The 19454-nt window shown below is 51.8% G+C and overlaps 1 protein-coding gene across 7 annotated transcripts in view; it reads left to right on the top strand.

Annotated features, from left to right (window-relative positions):
- TRIM9 (tripartite motif containing 9) overlaps positions 1 to 19454 on the top strand; it is a 70258-nt gene that overhangs the window by 24564 nt on the left and 26240 nt on the right. For all 7 annotated transcript variants that reach the window (XM_077324098.1, XM_077324093.1, XM_077324095.1 and 4 more), the window contains exons 2-5: positions 4785 to 4880; positions 6380 to 6502; positions 17402 to 17512; positions 18050 to 18203. In XM_077324098.1, coding sequence (XP_077180213.1) covers positions 4785 to 4880; positions 6380 to 6502; positions 17402 to 17512; positions 18050 to 18203 — 484 coding nt within the window. The remainder of the gene's footprint in view (positions 1 to 4784; positions 4881 to 6379; positions 6503 to 17401; positions 17513 to 18049; positions 18204 to 19454) is intronic.

Below are 19454 nucleotides of genomic sequence, written 5' to 3'. Positions count from 1 at the left end.
CACCCACTGTCACCTGCCACCCCCTTGAACCTTCACAGAATCAGCCTCTCCGTCAGATGGCTCTCCAGCCTCTGCTTAAAAACCTCCAAAGATGGAGAACCCACCGCCTCCCGAGGAAGCCTGTTCCACTGAGAATTTGCGATATTTGGTTAATGAAAACAAAAAAGAGAGCACTACACCAAGCGGGCTCTCACCCAGATTTGTACACCCCACGTTTCTCTACCTTAAGGGTCTCAAGGGATCTTACAGTTGCCTTCTCTCCCTCTCCGCTCAACAGGCCCCCTGTGAGGGAGGAGGGGCTGAGAGAGCTCTGAGAGAACTGGGACTGGCCCATGGTCCCCCATCTGGCTTCACGTGGCAAACGAGTGGGCAATCCAACTTGGTTGCTCAGATTTCAGTCCACTGCTCTTAGCCACGGCACCACTCCCCGTGGCGGCCGTGGGGCGACCCAATTCCTTCAGCTGCCGCCACGCAGCCAATGACTTCCCCTCAATGGAGGAGTTGCTGGGGAGATGATTCCGATTCCTCAGGGCCAGCAGAGCAGCGAGGAAGAAAGATTGATGCTGGCGATCAGAGGTAGCAGCCGGGAATCCAAAGCTATTAACGGGCGAGTCAAAGAACCAATCAGCGGTCCTGCTGGAGGCCGGTCCTTCAGGCCGGTCCAGTCTCCATGGAGACCGAGTCGCTCCAAAGGAATTCTTCCGTCACGGAAAACCCCTTCCTGCCCGAATTCAGTCGGCTGCCTGAGGAAACAGGAATCCAAAGCGCACGATCACGCCCAGTTAAACACACTAATATTGGACTTCTTGGTCCATCCAGGTCAGCATTGCCTGCTCAGGCCGGCAGCTGCTCTCCAGGGTCTCAGGTCAAGGTCTTTCCCATCACTTCCTGCCTGGTCCTTTTTAACTGGAGATGCCGGGGATTGAACTGGGGACCTTCTGCATGTCAAGCAGAGGCTCTTCCACTAAGCCACTATCCCTCCCCAAATAACGCTATAATGCTTTCAAGGCGAGAGGTGTTCAAAGATGGTTTTTGCCATTGTCTGCCTCTTCACAGTGGCCCTGGGCTTCTTCAGTGCTCTGCCATCCAAATATTGGGCTCCTGATATGCCTTCCCCGGGAATTGGAAGATCTTGTTGTCTGTTTCTCTGCAAAACAGTCCAAATACCCAGGGGAGGAATAAGAAATATTTGCTGGGTGGGAATTCTGCCTGGTGTAGGACAACCAATATTAATATATTGCAGGATCAGAAGCAGCTATAGCAGATTAAAGAAGTATTTACACCGTGTTGAAAACTGAGAAGGAATTGTCTACAATTATGTGTGTCAGTGTGATCCAAGCGGACTAGGTGTGAACTTGTTGGCATTTGTGGTGGCTGAGCTGAGATATTCTTTGATGGTTTTTAAACATTTTGAGCTCTGGTAATAAATTGTTTCTGTTTTTCTATATATGGTTTCATCCCTAACCTTCATATTTTGCACCTTGAAGACCAACTGTAGAATGATAGAATCATAGAGTTGGAAGGGCCTGCTGGGTCATCTAGTCAAACCCCCTGCATTGTGCAGGACACTCACCACCCTATCGCTCATCCTCTGTCACCTGCCACCCCCTTGAGCCTTCACAGAATCAGCGTCTCCGTCAGATGGCTCTCCAGCCTCTGCTTAGAAATCTCCAAAGATGGAGAACACACCACCTCTCAAGGAAGCCTGTTCCACTGAGGAACCGCTCTGACTTTCAGGAACGTCTTCCGGATGTTTAGATGGAATTTCTTTTGAATTAATTTCATCCCATTCATTCTGGTCCGTCCCTCTAAAGCAAGAGAGAACAATTCTGCTCCATCCTCCATATGGCACCCTTTTAAATACTTGATGGTTATCAGATTCCCTCTCAGTCGTCTCCTCTCCAGGCTAAACAGACCAAGCTCCCCCAACCTTTCCTCCTACGTCTTGGTCTCCAAACCCCTCACCACCTTTGTTTCCCTCCTCTGGACACGTTCCAGTTTGTCTACTTCTGTAAAAGTTTTATTCAAGGTATAAGCCAGGCTTTCTCAACCAGACTTTCGGGCAACCCTGGGGTCTCTAGACGGCCCTGAAAGGGTTTTGTGAATGAGTGGGAGTTAATTCATTTTAATATATATTTTTAAATTTGTTGAACATTTATTTGGTGATACAACCATATGTGGTCATGTTGACCTCCCCGCCCTCCTCAAATGGCCAATGATGGGCCTGGAGGGGGTGGGAAGGGGAGGGGCCCCAGGTGGGCGTGTCCACAGCTCTGCTTCCCCACCCTATTCTGCATGATTGTGCCACTTCTGGGGTTTCTCAAAGCCTGAAGACGGTTTCAGGGGCTTCTCAATGTTAAAAAGGTGGAGAAAGGCTGGTATAAGCTTTCATGTGCATGCAAACTTTGTTGGATCATGTGTTGCATTTGACAAAGTGTGCATGCAGAAGAAAGCTCATTCCTTGACTAAAAATGGGTTGTTCCCAAAGGTGCCCCTGGTCTCAAGCTATGTCCTCCCGCTTCAAACTAACCAGTTGAATCTAGAATCTAGAAGGGTTTGGAGGGGCACCCCTGATTCTCCCCCAGGGTTAGTGTGTCTACTTATGGGCTCATTCCATCTTGCAGGTGTTACTGATCTTGCTTCTCAGCCCACCAGCCCTTTGTCACCTCCAAGGCTCATAGAATCATAGAGTTGGGTCATCTAGTCCAGGGGTAGTCAACCTGTGGTCCTCCAGATGTTCATGGACAACAATTCCCATGAGCCCCTGCCAGCAAACGCTGGCAGGGGCTCATGGGAATTGCAGTCCATGAACATCTGGAGGACCACAGGTTGATTACCCCTGGACTAGTCGAACCCCCCCCCGAAGAATGTAGGGAATTCACAACTACACAGGCTCACCGTGAGACCCTGTGGCCCACAGGATGGGAGGGGCAGAATCAAGAGGGGTCAGGTGATTTTCTAGCAAGATCATTTCCTGATTGGATGGTCGCCACCCCCTGATGCTGGTTGGGCAGGAAGTGGCCATTGGGCTGAGAGCTTTGAGAGAGAGACCGGCTTGGATTCTGATGGACCATCCGGTCCTTTAGCCACTAAAGGGCTTGACTAGGACCGGCTAATTTGCGAATTCGATTTCATGATTGTAAGGCCGTGCCATCGAACGCAAGTCTTGAACGTGTTAGATAGTTAAGCTAGTTTCCTTGTGTTTCGTGTTGCAGGATTTTAGAGAGGCGTGTTGCAAATAGAGGAATTTATATCTTGAGGACATAAATGACTAAGTTTTATTTAAGGTATAAGCTTTCATGTGCATCCCCGCTTCTTTAGTTAACATGCACATGAAAGCATACCTTGGCAAGAGCTGGCTCGGCGTAGTGGTTAAGAGCAGCAGCTTCTAATCTGGCGCGCGAGGTTTGATTCCCTGCTCCTCCACGTGCAGCCAGCTGGGTGACCTTGGTGCTAGTCACAGTCCTGATAGTGCTGTTTGGATCGAGCAGTCTTGTCAGAGCTTTCTCAGCCCCACCTCCCTCACAGGGTGTCTGTTGTGGGGAGAGGAAGGGAAGCTGCTTTGAGACTCTTCTGGGTAGTAAAAAACGGGGTATAAAAACCAAGTCTTCTTCTTCCACCTTGACTCAAGCCTGTGTTAGGATTGGCAACAAAGAGCAGTTCACCTGGGGAAAATCAATATGGGTTGTCATGTTAGTCTGTCACAGTAGAAAAATTCCTGAGTCCAGGAGCACCTTAGTCTATAACATTTGTGGCAAGGGAGGTGCTTTTGTGAGTCACGGCTCACTTCTTCGGTATAAATGTATGTGAGTCACAGATCACTTCTTCAGTATAAATTCATAAAGCAGTCTCCTGAGCGTGTGCAGAGTGCATTTGCATCCAGTGGCATGTGCAACAAATCCCAGTACTTCAGGTTGAATGCCTCTGGGATCGTGCAGAGTACCATTCCTCACAGCAGAATATTTATTTATGTAGAAAGTCTACATCTTCCTGACCTCCCAATATTGGAAAAACAATAAAATGTGTTCTCTTCCATTTATTTGAAGGCATTGGGCTATAACCTGCTGAGTTACCCTAAGATCCCCTTGCAGCCAAGGAATTCTCTTTAGGCCAGAGGAAGGTGCCACAGGTGGCTAAGCAGCATGGTAGGATACTGCCCACAATGTAAACAATCATCTGCAGTGCTTTTTGCCTCTGATGGAAAGGTAGTTTTTGTTTTCAAGAAAAAGGTGGCCTGTGAGCATGGGCAGAGTGCCTCCTCTAAAGGTAGCATCTTCAAAATGCTGACGGCACCGTTGGTTGACCCCTTGTTCTGGCAGCTGGGTCTTGGCCAAGAAGAGAAAGTTCTGGTTTGGCCAGGAAAATCCTGCCTCGGGTGCAGCCTGGGTTGCCAGCCCGCTGGCGGGGCCTGGAGATTTGGAATTACGGTCTTCAGACTGTAGAGATCCGTTCCCCCAGAGAACACGGCTACTTTGGAGGGTGGACTCCATGGCATTAAGAAACCTCCCCTCCTTAAGCCCCATTTCTTCAAATCTCCAAGAATTCCCCAAAACAGAGCTGGCGACCGTAGGTGCATTGGATCGCATTCCAAATCGGAGTGCTCCTTGAGATCCACCCCTTTCTTAATCTGTAGGGCTGAAGCTTAGCCCGGGCCTTCACTTTGTCATCTGTTTGCTATACAACGGTGCAAAAAAAAAAAACCCTTAAGATTCTCTTGTGCATGTACAGAGTGCATTTGCTTCCAGCGGAGGCCATTAATCCTCTGCTTTCCTTCCTCCCTGCAGAGCCAGCTGTCCCAGGCCCTGAACGGATTGTCGGACAGAGCAAAGGAAGCCAAAGAGTTCCTGGTCCAGCTACGGAACATGGTGCAGCAAATCCAGGTAGTGTTTGACACCACAACAGATGTTCTGAGTCGGGGTGGGGGTAACTTGACAGTTCCTTGTTGGCAAATTTTAAATATGCAAAGGAGGAGGGGTGGAGCACTGGCTTCTTAAAGAGTATGCAGTTTTACTGAGAAGAGAGAGAGAGTAGAGAGGTAATCCTAAGAGTTTAACTTTCTAACTATTTTTCTGGAGGCAATCAAGGACCAAGTGTGCTCAAAAGAGCAGAAGTTCTCCAGTTGAGCCAATAAGGACCCAGGAGATTATATGGAAAAAAGAAAACCCAGAAGTCCCTGAACTAACTATGCTAACTACACATCTCATCCAATTCCCACCTCCACCCCTTAGGATCTTATTCATATGCTGTTGAATCACGCAAACCACAGATCTTGCATATTCCAACAGAAAGCAGGAATGTGACTCCAGCCCCCCCTCCCAGCAGTTCAGAATTCCAGCCAGTACTCAAAGGACCCCTGGTCTGACCCAGCAGGGCTCTCCTGATGTCCTTAGGAAGGCCTCGGCCTCTCTGCCCTGTTGTTGGCCCTCCAGAGGAACCGGCTGGCCCCTGTGTGAGACAGGAGGCTGGACTGGATGGACCCCTGGTCTGACCCAGCAGGGCTCTCCTGATGTCCTTAGGAAGGCCTCGGCCTCTCTGCCCTGTTGCTGGCCCTCCAGAGAAACTGGCTGGCCCCTGTGTGAGACAGGAGGCTGGACTGGATGGACCCTTGGTCTGACCCAGTAGGGCTCTCCTGATGTCCTTAGGAAGGCCTCGGCCTCTCTGCCCTGTTGTTGGCCCTCCAGAGGAACCGGCTGGCCCCTGTGTGAGACAGGAGGCTGGACTGGATGGACCCCTCGTCTGACCCAGCAGGGCCCTTCTGATGTTCTTAGGAAGGCCTCGGCCTCTCTGCCCTGTTGCTGGCCCTCCAGAGGAACTGGCTGGCCCCTGTGTGAGACAGGAGGCTGGACTGGATGGACCCCTGGTCTGACCAAGCAGGACTGTCCTGATGTCCTTAGGAAGGCCTCGGCCTCTCTGCCCTGTTCTTGGCCCTCCAGAGGAACTGGCTGGCCCCTGAGTGAGACAGGAGGCGGGACTGGATGGACACCTGGTCTGACCCAGCACGGCTCTCCTGATGTCCTTAGGAAGGCCTCGGCCTCTCTGCTCTGTTCTTGGCCCTCCAGAGGAACTGGCTGGCCCCTGAGTGAGACAGGAGGCGGGACTGGATGGACCCCTGGTCTGACCCAGCAGGGCTCTCCTGGTGTCCAGATGTATAGAACATGGACATATGGAAGAAGATTGGCAGACAGTGTGTGTTAACTTTTCTTCCCCTTCTTGGGCCAGACTAACCAACGTCATGAGCCTCTCTGTTCCAAGAGAGGCTATGAAATGGGAACATGAAATCCGTTTTCTGTGGCTCATCTTCGCAACGGAGACCGTGGGGGTCTGGGAGGGCTGCCAGCCTCCTGGTTGTGGTGACTGAAGGGAGTTTTCTGCCCTCCAGGAGAACAGTGTGGAGTTTGAAGCCTGCCTGGTGGCCCAGTGTGACGCCCTGATCGACGCGCTCAACCGGAGGAAAGCCCAGCTCCTCTCCCGGGTCAACAAGGAACACGAACACAAGCTGAAGGTGAGCCTGAGATGGCCTCGGCTGGGAAAATTGAGGTAGCAGGAGACTGGTTGACATTCCTAGAAAGGGGGGGCAGCTTCTCTGGAGGGGCTTGTGCTAGGCACTGGAGCAAAGGGGGCGGGGAGGGACCCCAGTGATGCCTCACTTTACACGTGACACGTGAATTGCAGGATTGGTGGCTTGCTCTCTGCTGCCCCCCTTGCGTGTGGTCAGAGGTGGAACTGCGCCTATGGCTATTGCAGGAATCCAGTGGCCCAGGGAGCCAATGAAGAAACTGACTCAAACTTGCCTCCCCGTTACTAGCATTGTCAGCTCTTAGAGTTTTTATTTTATTTACACTGTCTTGTTGTTTTGTGGGCGGAGCCTGGGGAGGGCAGGGGAGGGGGAGCAGAGTGACATCAGCTGGGTGCAACACTATGGAGTCCACCCTTCAAAGCAGCCATTTTCGGCAGGGGAACTGATTTCTGTTGTCTGATGATCAGTAGTACTAGCGGGGGAGGCGTTTCTGATCCTGGAGGGTTTTTGCCTGTCTCTGTGCAGTAGTTGGGGTAGTTGTGGGTGCGGGAGGGAGCCGTGAGTTTCCAGCGTTGCGCAGGGGGTTGGACTAGATGTCCCTCGTGGTCCCTTTCAGCTCCCTGGTTCTGTTTCATTGCCCGGGGTAGACTTACCCACTTGTCCATCTGCCAACCCAGCCTCTGCCTGCCCAGCACCACATTCCCATAAAAGGAGGCACACAACACGTATTCCGTTTTAAAATGTGCTAAGAAATGAGCTGTGACTCACAAAAGCCCCTCCGTGGCCACAAATGTTGTTAGTCTCCAAAGTGCCCCTGAACTCTGAAGTAGTGAGACATGACTCACGAAAGCTCCTCTCCTGTCACACATTTGGTTAGTCTTTAAAGTGTCCCTGGACTCTGAAGAAGTGTGCCGTGACTCACATAATCTCTTCCCGTGCCACAAATTTTGGTTAGTCTTTAAGGTGCTCTGGACTCTGAAGAAGTGTGCCGGGACTCACAATCTCTTCCCGTGCCACAAATTTTGGTTAGTCTTTAAGGTGCTCTGGACTCTGAAGAAGGGAGTCGGGACTCACGCAAGCTCCTCCCCTCCCACAAATTTTGGTTAGTCTTTAAGGTGCTCTGGACTCTGAAGAAGGTAGTCGGGACTCACGCAAGCTCCTCCCCTCCCACAAATTTTGGTTAGTCTTTAAGTTGCTCCTGGACTCTGAAGAAGGGAGTCGGGACCCAAGCAAGCTCTTCCCCTCCCACAAATTTTGGTTAGTCTTTAAGTTGCTCCTGAACTCTGAAGAAGGGAGTCGGGACTCACGCAAGCTCCTCGCCTCCCACAAATTTTGGTTAGTCTTTAAGTTGCTCCTGGACTCTTAAGAAGTAAGCCAGGACTCATGAAAACTCAATCATCCTGAATTATTATACACAAATGTCGTTAGTCTTGGTGCTCCTGGACTCTTGCTCTTTTGCCCTCCGACAGACGCACGCACACCCTCTGGATCGTCGCTGGATCTGTATCTCCTTCTAGGGCTGTATTTTGCAGACCCCCCTCTCTCCTAGGAATAAATCCCATTGCACACCGCTTGAAAGGTGACACCCCGCTTTCCATTCCGGGGGTTACGGCCAGTTGCTTTTGGCCGGTCGCAGAATCTCCTTTCCCGAGATGGGCTTGAACAGCCCTGTGCCGTCTCCGCTTCCCGGCCCTCGCAGGGCAGGCTCTCTTGCCGAATAAATCGATTTCCTCTCCCGCCCGTGATTTATGCAGTTCAACTAGAAATGGGCAGCAGAAATGCCTGGCCAGCCTCCCTGGAACGGACCCCCAGCGTCCCCCTCTGACCTAGACTGGGCCGGGCCCTGGGTCCAGAGGGGGCCCCGCCGGAAGGCCCCGCTGCTCTCCTCTCCCCCCACCCTCCGAAAAGCTCCGAACTTCACCACTGGGGGAGGGGGACGTGAGAAAGGATTAGAAGAGGCCATACCAGGCCCTGTGAAAGAGGAGGGGGGCTGACGTTTGCCATGGCGACTGTTGCCGTAGCAACAGCCAATGGTGGATTATTCGCAGTGGTTTTGTTCGCAGAGGACCGGTAACCAATCAGCCGAGAGACCTGGAGGGGGGGGGGGGCTGCAGGAGGCTTTCCAGCCTCCAGGCTGGGCCTGGAGATTTCTTATGTTTACACTAAATGACAGAACAGGTTTTTTGAGTTCAGGGGCAACAAAAGGCAGACTGGTCAGGGAGTCTTGGTGGGGGGCATCATCTGGGCATGGAATTGGGGTCCTTGTGGTGGGCAGGTAGTTGTGAGTGTCCTGCATAGTGTGGGGGGTTGGACTAGATGACCCAGGAGGTCCCTTCCAACTCTATTATTCTATGACTCTAAACATCCGGAAGAAGTTCCTGACAGTCAGAGCGGTTTCTCAGTGGAACAGGCTTCTTCGGGAGGTGGTCGGTTCTCCATCTTTGGAGATTTTTAAGCAGAGGCTGGAGAGCCATCTGATGCAGAGGCTGGTTCTGTGAAGGCTCAAGGGGGTGGCAGGTGACATGAGCGATAGGTTTGGGAGTGTCCTGCACAGTGCAACCCGACCCGCCCATCCCCCATCAGCAGCCGTGGGTGGGCTAGCAACCCTAGTTCCGGATGGGAAATACTTGGAGATGGGGGACGGGGTGTAGTCTGGGATGGGTGCGGTTTGAGCTGGAGATCAGTTGTAACAACCTGGAGATTGGCAACCCTGGAACTCCCCAAAGGGACACTGTTTCACAAGGAAGGGTGCTTGTTGGCACTGCAAGCCAGGGTAGGGGAAGGCCTAGAGCCAGAGAGCTTTCCTCGGGACTGTCAAAAGCTCTGAGCCAAAATGTTTTCAAGCCCAGTTCTGCCAAATAGGTTTCTGCCCACTCAGCAGAAATAAACTTCTCCCCTGAAGGCTCCCACACCCCCCACACACACACACCTCCTTCCCTTGGCACGCATGGGTGCATCCTGCCCCTACGCAAAACGTTTCTTCTGTTCCCTGAGTGCTGCTGGTGTTTTCAAAGCGGAGGTGGGCACAGCCGCTCTGAAAGTCAAGTGGCTCAACCGGCATCCGGACCATGCCTGAAAACAACTGAGGCCGGCACATAGCTGTCACTTCCCCCGAGGAGACTGAGGCAGGGATGCGGAGAGTGCGTCCAGGAACATCTCGAAGGAGAGCTGTTTGGGGGAGCTTGAGGGAATGGACTGTTGGGTTCCAGACCATTTCCCCAATAAGCAGACTCTTGGTTGAGGAAATCTCTTTATTGAAAAGTTAATGAAACAGGGACATGATGCTCTTTGCCAAAACTGAAGGTAGAACAAGCCCGCTTACTCAACGTAAGACAAGCGATGATGGATCAGCCCAGTGGTCCACCCAGTCCAACACCATGAGCCGTCAGCAGGCCCACCAGCAAGGCCAGAACTCCAGAAGCCCTCCCACTGTGGCCCCCAAGCGCTAAGAAGACAGAGCATCCCTGCCCCAGGCCTAAGTGGTGCCATGCTGGATCAAGCCAGTGGCAGCCAGTCCAGCACTCTGCGTCACTCGGGGTCCAAAGCTCTTCTACCTGGTGCAGCTCTGCTTTTCACAAAGTGGTTCTGGCGACGGAAACCCCGGGGGGGGGGGAGAGAAAGCCTTGGCAGTCCTCATTGGCACGCGTGGCACTGCCCTTCACAGCCACTGGGTCCTGCAGCCCTGACCTACTTTAGCTGACATACATTTTCACGAGCACAAAAGAGGATTAATCTGACATCACAGCCTGAAAAAAAACACTTAATTTTTCTCCCTTCTCCCTCTAGTATATAATAATAATAATTTTCATTTCTACCCACCCTTCCAATATTGCTCAGTAGCAGTAGGAGAAAATGAAGCAAAGTGACATACAGTAATTCCTTTCTGCCTGCCTGCCTCCCTCCCTGTCTCCCTCCCACTTCTTTCCTTCCTTCCTTCCTTCCTTCCTTCCTTCCTTCCTTCCTTCCTTCCTTCCTTCCTTCCTTCCTTCCTTCCTTCCTTCCTTCCTCCCTCCCTCCCTCCCTCCCTCCTTCCTTCCTTCCTTCCTCCCTCCCTCCCTCCCTCCCTCCCTCCCTCCTTCCTTCCTTCCTCCCTCCCTCCCTCCCTCCCTCCTTCCCTCCTTCCTTCCTTCCTTCCTTCCTCCCTCCCTCCCTCCCTCCCTCCCTCTTTCCTTCCTTCCTTCCTTCCTCCCTCCCTCCCTTCCTCCCTCCCTCCCTCCCTCCCTCCTTCCTTCCTTCCTCCCTCCCTCCTTCCCTCCTTCCTTCCTCCCTCCCTCCCTCCCTCCCTCCCTCCTTCCTTCCTTCCTTCAAATTCTCCTTCCTTCCTTCCTTCCTTCCTTCCTTTCCTTCCTTCCTTCCTTCCTTCCTTCCTTCCTTCCTTCCTTCCTTCCACAATTCAAGTTCTCCTTCCTTCCTTCCTTCCTTCTTCCCTCCCTCCCTCCCTCCTTCCCTCCTTCCTTCCTTCCTTCCCTCCCTCCTTCCTTCCCTCCCTCTATACTTTCCTTCCTTCCCTCCTTCCTTTCTTCCTTCCTCTCTCCATGGACTACAATTCCCATGAGCCCCTGCTGGTGTGTGAAATCCCTTTTGATTTGGGGGTGGAGCCTCAGGAGGGCGGGGTTTGGGTTGTGGGGGGGGGACCTCAGCAAGGTACAAAGCCGCAGGGTCCACCCACCAAAGTTGTTGTTTCCTCCAGTGGAAGTGCTCTGTGTCATCTGGAGATTGGTTGTAATTCCAGGAGATGTTCCAGGAGATTCCTGGAGGACGGCAACCTAATATGAAAGATTGTGCAGACTCCTACAAAAGCTGGGCCTGGTCCGAAACCTGTTAGGGGTCAGTCCCCCGTTGACAATGGTAGCCCTCTGGGTAGGGCCCAGGAAGTCACTGGCCACGGTGACATTTGATCCACATATTTGGGTATTGACATAATATGCATTTAAGTTAAAGACATGATAATTCTACAACACAACACGGCCCCTCTGTCCATTTCTTCCAGTTCTCGGCTAACCTCTGGGTGGAAGCTGGAAATCTACTGGGATCATAGTTGATCTCCCAATGACAGAAATCAGTTCAGCTGGAGAAAATGGCGGCTTTGGTAAATCCTCTCCATGGCTTTACACCCGACTGGAGTTCTTCCGGGGTGGGGGATCCCCAAGTTTGGAGCACCTCCCCCCATCTCAGGGCTATCTGGACGCAGGAGAAATTACCCTCCCAAACAGCCAAGAAGCTGGAAATAAACATGACATGCCTATGTCACCTGGAAATGACATCGGGGAGGGGGTGACACTCTGGTTTCAGGGCAAAACTCTATGGTAGGAAGCTAATTCTACCATAGAGGTTTTGCCCACAAACCAGAGCATCGCCCTGACCTGCCAACTCTTTTCAAGGAACGTCTGGGGCTGGCTTATCAGCCCAAGCTGTCAAATCCCTCGAGCTCTTTTGTCTGCCCTTGAGAATCCTGGCTTGTCCCCATCCCTGTTCTTGGCCTCTCCAGTCCCGAATCCTGGGATTAGTTGTGCGGGAGGCCATGCTCTCTGGGGGATTCTGAGGTCTGCTGGAGAGGAATCCCCTCTTGCTGAATGCTCCCGTCTTCCCCTTGCGTGGAGCTACAAAAAGAATAGCAGGCGTGCGTTCTTGCAGAGGCCCGTGGCTATTCTTGGAACCTCCGGCCAGTTTGAAAATGAAAATTCTGTCTTGCCAGAGCCCTTGAGACAAATGCTTTGTGATGGGAGCTCATGCGCAGCAATGAATCACTGTGGGGAGTCTCAAAGAGGGAAAAGGAGGTGGGGATTCCATGGGGCGCTGCTTTGCCAGGTTTTTAATTTTCTACCCAGCTCCATAAGGGCACTGCTGGATCAGGCCAGTGGTCCATCTAGTCCAGCCTCTCAAGGTGACACAGATCAGGGGTGACAAAAAAAATCATTGTTATTGTAATAATAATTTGACCACTGAGCCATGGAGAAGTGAAATGGGCAGTCCAGAGACACATCACAAATGCCTGCCGGCAGTCTCTGGACTGCCCATTTCATTTCTCCATGGCTCAGTGGTCAGATGGCCAACCTCCCGGCAGGTCCTGGAGATCTTCCAGAATTGCAGCCAACCTCCAGCTGACACCGGAGGAAGGAAATGGCTGCTTTTGAAGGTCGGTGCGATGGCCTTGTAGCTGCTAGGGCCACTCCCCACCCCAAATCCCACCGTCCCCAGGCTCCACCTGCAAAAACCTCCAGATATTTCCCAACCCGGAGCTTCCCACCCAAAATTAAATCTCCAATTGAAGGCAGGTATCAGATATCAATCAGTTTATAAAATGTACGTGACCCACCATGAGCCAGCTTCCTGGGAGCAGCCATAAGCAAGCGAATGAATGAATGAATGAATGAATGAATGAATGTATTTATATGGATTTTATTTACTGCCCATTCTTTACAACTCTGGGCCGTTTACATGGAACATGATGTAATTTTACATGGAACATTGTAATAATCTATAACATACAAGTTTCAGTACAACATCACAACTACCAAGTAACAATTTATAACACAACATAAATAACAACTGGGGAGATCAAATTTGTTCAGTCATGGAAGGGCGTCTGAGGGGGGGGCCCAGCAGATATTCTCAGTCGGTCGGCCTCAAGTGAATGCCTGGTGGAGGAATCAGTGAATGAATGAATGAATGAATGAATGAATGAATGAATGAATGAATGAATGAATGAATGAATGAATGAATGAATGAATGAATGAATGAATGAATTGTTGGCAGCATAAATAAGTCATTGAAGTTGCACACGCTGATTGAAGAATAAGTAAAGAGGATTTATTAAAGAACTGCCATTCTTGATAGTGCAGAGGGGAGAGAGAGACAGACCTGACTACATGCCAAGCTGAGAGAGAGACTGGAAGGAAGAGTTTACGAGAAGAAGCAGGAAATTTCCCCAGAGTAGCAATCTGGAGCCAGGCAAAGAGTGACAACAGGAGAGAAGGTCCTGACCTCACTATCCCCTCTGTCAGTCTTGTTGTCCGCTGCAGGGTCTTCTTCTCTGCTTTGTACAGCAGACATTGTCTATTCCAACACGAATGAATGAATGAATGAATGAATGAATGAATGAAGGAAGGAAGGAAGGAAGGAAGGAAGGAAGGAAGGAAGGAAGGAAGGAAGGAAGGAAGGAAGGACACAAGCGTCAGTGTCATTCAGCAAGCTGGGAACGGTAGTAGATGGATGGACAGATGGCCAGCCAGACAACACAAGCATCAGTGCCAGATAAAGCCACCAGGCCGGGAGCATCAGCCCATAAATAAATAGATAAATAGACAGATAAATAAACCAGCAAATGATAAATAAATATAAGATAAAAGCAAGCAAAGTTTATCGACATCTATCAATCCATTGTACTCTCCAAGAGAGGATCCCAGAAATTTAGATCTTCTATCTGCGTAAAGAGAGATCAAATGGCGGGTGAATAGCCAAGCATCCAGATGTTATCCGGAGAATATTCGATATCAAAAGTTGCCAAGCAGAAGCTGGACTGAGGGGAATTTGGGAGGAGCTCCATCCTTCCTCTTATTATTGTTATTCAATTTATTGACTGCACTCTCCCCGCTAGCCAACTTGAAGGGGTTTGCAACATTGAAAACCAGCGTTCGGTACAATACAAAGAACCGTAAAAATTATTAGAAATCGATAATTACATAGAAATATTCCAAGAAAGATGCACTGCCAGGGAATCTGGTGGCCCTCGTAAGGGCAGGGGGGCATGATCCAGATTTCGTGAAGAAAAATAAAAAGGGATATTTGACAGGTGGGGTGTGTGGACTTCCTGGCCTGTACTTGCTGGGGAGATTCAAGCGGGTAGATGTGTTGGTCTGAAGCAGCACAACAAAACAGAATCAGAGTCCAGTGACACCTTTAAGACCAACAAAGATTTATTCAAGGCGTGAGCTTTCGAGTGCTTGCACTCGAAAGCTCACGCCTTGAATAAATCTTTGTTGGTCTTAAAGGTGTCACTGGACTCTGATTCTGTTTTGTTGTGTTGCTGGGGAGAGTTAGAAATGAGCAGAAAGGAGTTAGAAAGGAACTCTGGAGTTCACTGAGGGCTGGGGGCCCTGGCTGTCAACACCCACCTCCTTTGCTTCCCACTGCTGCAAAAAGAAATAGCACATGGCTAGAGAATGGCCATAGCTTCCGTCAGTTCCCACTATGGCCCACAGCAAAGTTACCTTTGTCAGTTTACGGTAGGGAAATATCTCCTCCTACTGCCCACAAGCAGCACTGCAACAATAATACAGGCCTTTGATTCTGTTGCGTGAAGCGTCTTGACTTAAGTAGCTCTTCCTGGCCGTGAAATACCCTCTACCTAGCCCCTCTCTACCGAGGTTTCCCAGCTGAGGACATTCTTATCCTGCACTGAATAGGGGGTGGGACTCCCCCTCACTGGCCGTCTTCAAGCAGCAGCTGGACAGATCCTTCTCCTGGATGCTGGAGGCTGATCCTGCACTGAGCAGGGGGTGGGACTAGATGGCCTTAATGGCCCCTTCCCACTCTGGGATTCTAGGAGTCTAGTTCAGCAGTGGAAGGGGCTGCCTAAGGAGGTTGGGAGCTCCCCCTCACTGACCGTCTTCAAGCAGCGGCTGGACAGATCCTTCTCCTGGATGCTGGAGGCTGATCCTGCCCTGAGCAGGGGGTGGGACTAGATGGCCTTAATGGCCCTTCCCACTCTAGGATTCTAGGAGTCTAGTTCAGCAGTGGAAGGGGCTGCCTAAGGAGGTTGGGAGCTCCCCCTCACTGGCCGTCTTCAAGCAGCGGCTGGACAGATCCTTCTCCTGGATGCTGGAGGCTGATCCTGCCCTGAGCAGGGGGTGGGACTAGATGGCCTGCATGGCCCCTTCCCCCTCTAGGATTCTAGGAGTCTAGTTCAGCAGTGGAAGGGGCTGCCTAAGGAGGTGGGGAGCTCCCCCTCACTGGCCGTCTTCAAGCAGCGGCTGGACAGATCCTTCTCCTGGATGCTGGAGGCTGATCCTGCCCTGAGCAGGGGGTGGGACTAGATGGCCTCTAAGGACCCTTCCCACTCTAGGATTCTAGGAGTCTAGTTCAGCAGTGGAAGGGGCTGCCTAAGGAGGTGGGGAGCTCCCCCTCACTGGAAGTCTTCAAGTTGCGGCTGGACAGATCCTTCTCCTGGATGCTTGAGGCTGATCCTGCCCTGAGCAGGGGGTGGGACTGGATGGCCTGCATGGCCCCTTCCCACTCTGGGATTCTAGGAGTCTAGTTCAGCAGTGGAAGGGGCTGCCTAAGGAGGTGGGGAGCTCCCCCTCACTGGCCGTCTTCAACCAGTGGCTGGACAGATCCTTCTCCTGGATGCTGGAGGCTGATCCTGCACTGAGCAGGGGGTGGGACTAGATGGCCTGGATGGCCCCTTCCCACTCTAGGATTCTAGGAGTCTAGTTCAGCAGGGGAAGGGGCTGCCTAAGGAGGTGGGGAGCTCCCCCTCACTGGCCGTCTTCAACCAGTGGCTGGACAGATCCTTCTCCTGGATGCTTGAGGCTGATCCTGCCCTGAGCAGGGGGTGGGACTAGATGGCCTGCATGGCCCCATCTCCCTCTAGGAGTCTATGAATCTCCACTTGTTTTAGGTCTTGCCACGCAGTTTGTCAGTCTTTAATTTGCTGCTGGACTCTTGCTCTTCTCCAGCTGGTTATTGAGTTGGTCTGGAAGGACCTGCTGGACTGGAATCCGGTTCTTCAACTGCACAGGCCCCACCTAGATATTGCAGCAGTAAAGATCACCACCCCCACCCCTCCCACCACACTGGGGCAGTTCTCTTTTCCTGCGGATTTTCTGCGAGAAAGCCTGCGCGTTGCTCAACTGGCTACCTGTCTGTGCTCGATCCAGGGGCCTTCCGATATTCTTGTTTGCTTCCTGTATGAGGCAGAAAAACGGGAGACCCCTGGATGGCAGCAGAAGAAAGGGGTCAGAACAGGGGTAGTCAAACTGTGGCCCTCCGGATGTCCATGGACTACATTTCCCATGAGCCCCTGCCAGCAAATGCTGGCAGGGGCTCATGGGAATTGTAGTCCATGGACATCTGAAGGGCCGCGGTTTGACTACCCCTGGTTCAGAAGAATGGATGGGGTAGCGGCCATTGCTCCCTTCTCCCTCGGACTTTAAGCCTCTGCTTAAGAACCCACCTCTTCCTGAGGAAGCCTGTTCCGCTGAGGAACCACTCTAACTGTCAGGAACTTCTTCCGGATATTTAGACGGAATTTCTTTTGAATTCATTTCATCCCATTCGTTCTGGTCCATCCCTCTGGGGCAAGAGGGAACAACTCTGCTCCATCCTCCACATGGCAGCCTTTTAAATATTTGAAGATGGCTGTCAGATCCCCTCTCAGTCGTCTCCTCTCCAGGCTAAACAGACCACGCTCCCCCAACCTTTCCTCATACAAGATGGTCTATCGTAGTTAGGTCCTGGCCCCCCAAGCCCCGCCCTCCCCCAAAGCTTCAGGAATTTCTAACCCAGAGATGGCAAACCTTACCCCCCCCCCATCCTCCAGTGCCAATGAATATCCTCAGTGATCGGAAACCCAAATAGGGTTGCCAACCTCCTGACGAGACCAGGAGATCTCCTAGTGGAAATGTTTAAGCCCTGAAGAACCAGGACTAGTTTGAATAGTTTGGACAGCACAGATGTTCTAAAGCAGGCATGGCCCTCCAGGGGTCTATGGGCTACAATTACCATGAGCCCCTGCCAGCAGGGCTAATTGGCAGGGGCTCATGGTTATTGTAGTCCTTGGACCTCTGCAGAGCCACAGTCCGGCCAACCCCCTGTTCCAAGACACCCAGCTCCAAGCACTCTGCGCCCCTCGGAAATGTTAACTGCCCCCACTTCTTGTCGCAGGTGGTGCGTGATCAGATCTCTCATTGCACCGTGAAGCTCCGGCAGACGACGGGCCTGATGGAGTACTGCCTGGAAGTCATCAAGGAGAACGACCCCAGCGGATTCCTGCAGGTGGGGCTGATTCTGTTCTGTTTCCATGTTCCTTGGGCAGGGGAGTCGAGAATCATCGGAAAAGACAATAACGCTAGGAAAAGTTGAAGGAAAAGAAACTGCTAAGAGGAAAGGAAAGCATAAACACGATCTGCCCAGCCTTTTACGATATTATATATTGGATATTGAAAATTGTATGTGTGCGTCATTTACTTGATCACTGAAGAAGACCCTCTGAGTCTAAACATGTTGGCACTAGGGGTGGGCACTTTGGTGCGGTTCAGCCGCCTGGAAATCACTGAAGCCCGAGGTGGTCAGCGCAGCGGCGTGGAGGGAAGGGGCAGAGGCAGAGCTCTGCGCCTGTGTGCGGCTGCCAGCCGGCGTGACGACGACGCCCCTCCCACCGCAATGCGGCACTGGCCAACTTGGGCTTTGCTAATTGATGCGCTCACCCCTAGTTGGCACCATGGTGGAGAACCCTGCAGTCCTTGTCTATTCCCAGTACATGGTGGTTGTTGTTGCCATCCAAGCTCATTGTCCCGTCTCCTTTGCCATCAGATCTCCGACGCGCTTATCCGGAGAGTCCACCTGACCGAGGATCAGTGGGGGAAGGGGACGCTGTCCCCGAGGATGACCACGGACTTTGACCTGAACTTGGACAACGCCCCTCTGCTGCAGTCCATCCACCAGCTGGACTTTGTGCAGATGAAAGGTACAGGTGCTTAGGCAGACCCCTCGGCCCCGGGACTCTGGACGCTGGAGACAGAAACACCAATGAAACCCATTAATGGCATGATTTAGGTGGAAGATCAAAAACACAATTGGAAAAAGACGTTTTGGGGGGAAGGCTGTGATGCAATGGAAGATCCTCTGCTGCAAATGCGGGAGGTCCCAGGTTCAATCCCCCGGATCTCCAATTAAAAGGACCAGGAAGCAATTGATAGGAAAGAAGAAGAAGAGTTGGTTCTTATATGCCGCTATTCTCTACCCAAAGGAGGCTGAAGGCAGCTTATATTCGCCTTCCCTTTCCCCTCCCCACAACAAACACCCTGTGAGGGAGGTGGGGCTGAGAGAGCCCTGATATTCCTGCTTGGTCAGTACAGCTTTATCAGGGCTGTGACTAGCCCAAGGTCACCCAGCTAGATGCATATGGGGGAGCGCAGAATCAAACCCAGCATGCCAGATTAGAAGTCCACGCTCCTAACCACGACACCAAACTGGCTGTCCCCTGCCTGAGACCCTGAAGAGCACCTGCCAGTCTGAGTAGACAATACAGACCTGGATGGACCAAGGGTCTGATTCGGTATAAGGCAGCCTCTTGTGGTCAAGAAAGTTAGGGAAGGGGTTGTGGCCCCAGGGCAGAGCATCTGCTTGGCATGCAGAAGGTCGCTGGTTCAGTCCCCATCCTCTCCAGTTAAAAGGACCAGCAGAAGGTGCTGGAGGAGACCTCTGGGTGAGACTCTGAAGAGCTTCTGCCAGTCTGAGTAAGCAATACTGACTTTGATGGCTCAAGGGACTGGTTCAGGATAAGGCAACTTTGGGCTAAATTTAGGGGAGGAGAAACATTGATAATGTAGAACAGGGGTAGTCAACCTGTGGTCCTCCAGAGGTCCATGGACTACAATTCCCATGAGCCCCTGCCAGCAAATGCTGGCAGGGGCTCATGGGAATTGTAGTCCATGGACCTCTGGAGGACCACAGGTTGACTACCCCTGATGCAGAAGACTTTGCCCAGTCGTAGAAGTGTGTTCTTGCATGCAGTAAATACATCTCCCACGAAGGATCGTTCAAAAGAAAAACTTGCATTTATTCAAGTTCACATTCAGGCTCAAAAGTGGTAGAGCCTCTTCGTGGCATGCAGAAGGTCCCAGGTTCAATCCCCGCATCTCCATGTTGAAAAAGGACCAGACAGGAGGAGATGGGAAAGACCTCCTCCTGACATGCTGAAGAGCCACAGAAAAGC

This window comes from Paroedura picta, chromosome 2 (genome assembly GCF_049243985.1).
Source record: "Paroedura picta isolate Pp20150507F chromosome 2, Ppicta_v3.0, whole genome shotgun sequence".
Classification (NCBI taxonomy): Eukaryota; Metazoa; Chordata; class Lepidosauria; order Squamata; family Gekkonidae; genus Paroedura; species Paroedura picta.
This window is presented reverse-complemented; position numbering and strand designations above follow the sequence as displayed.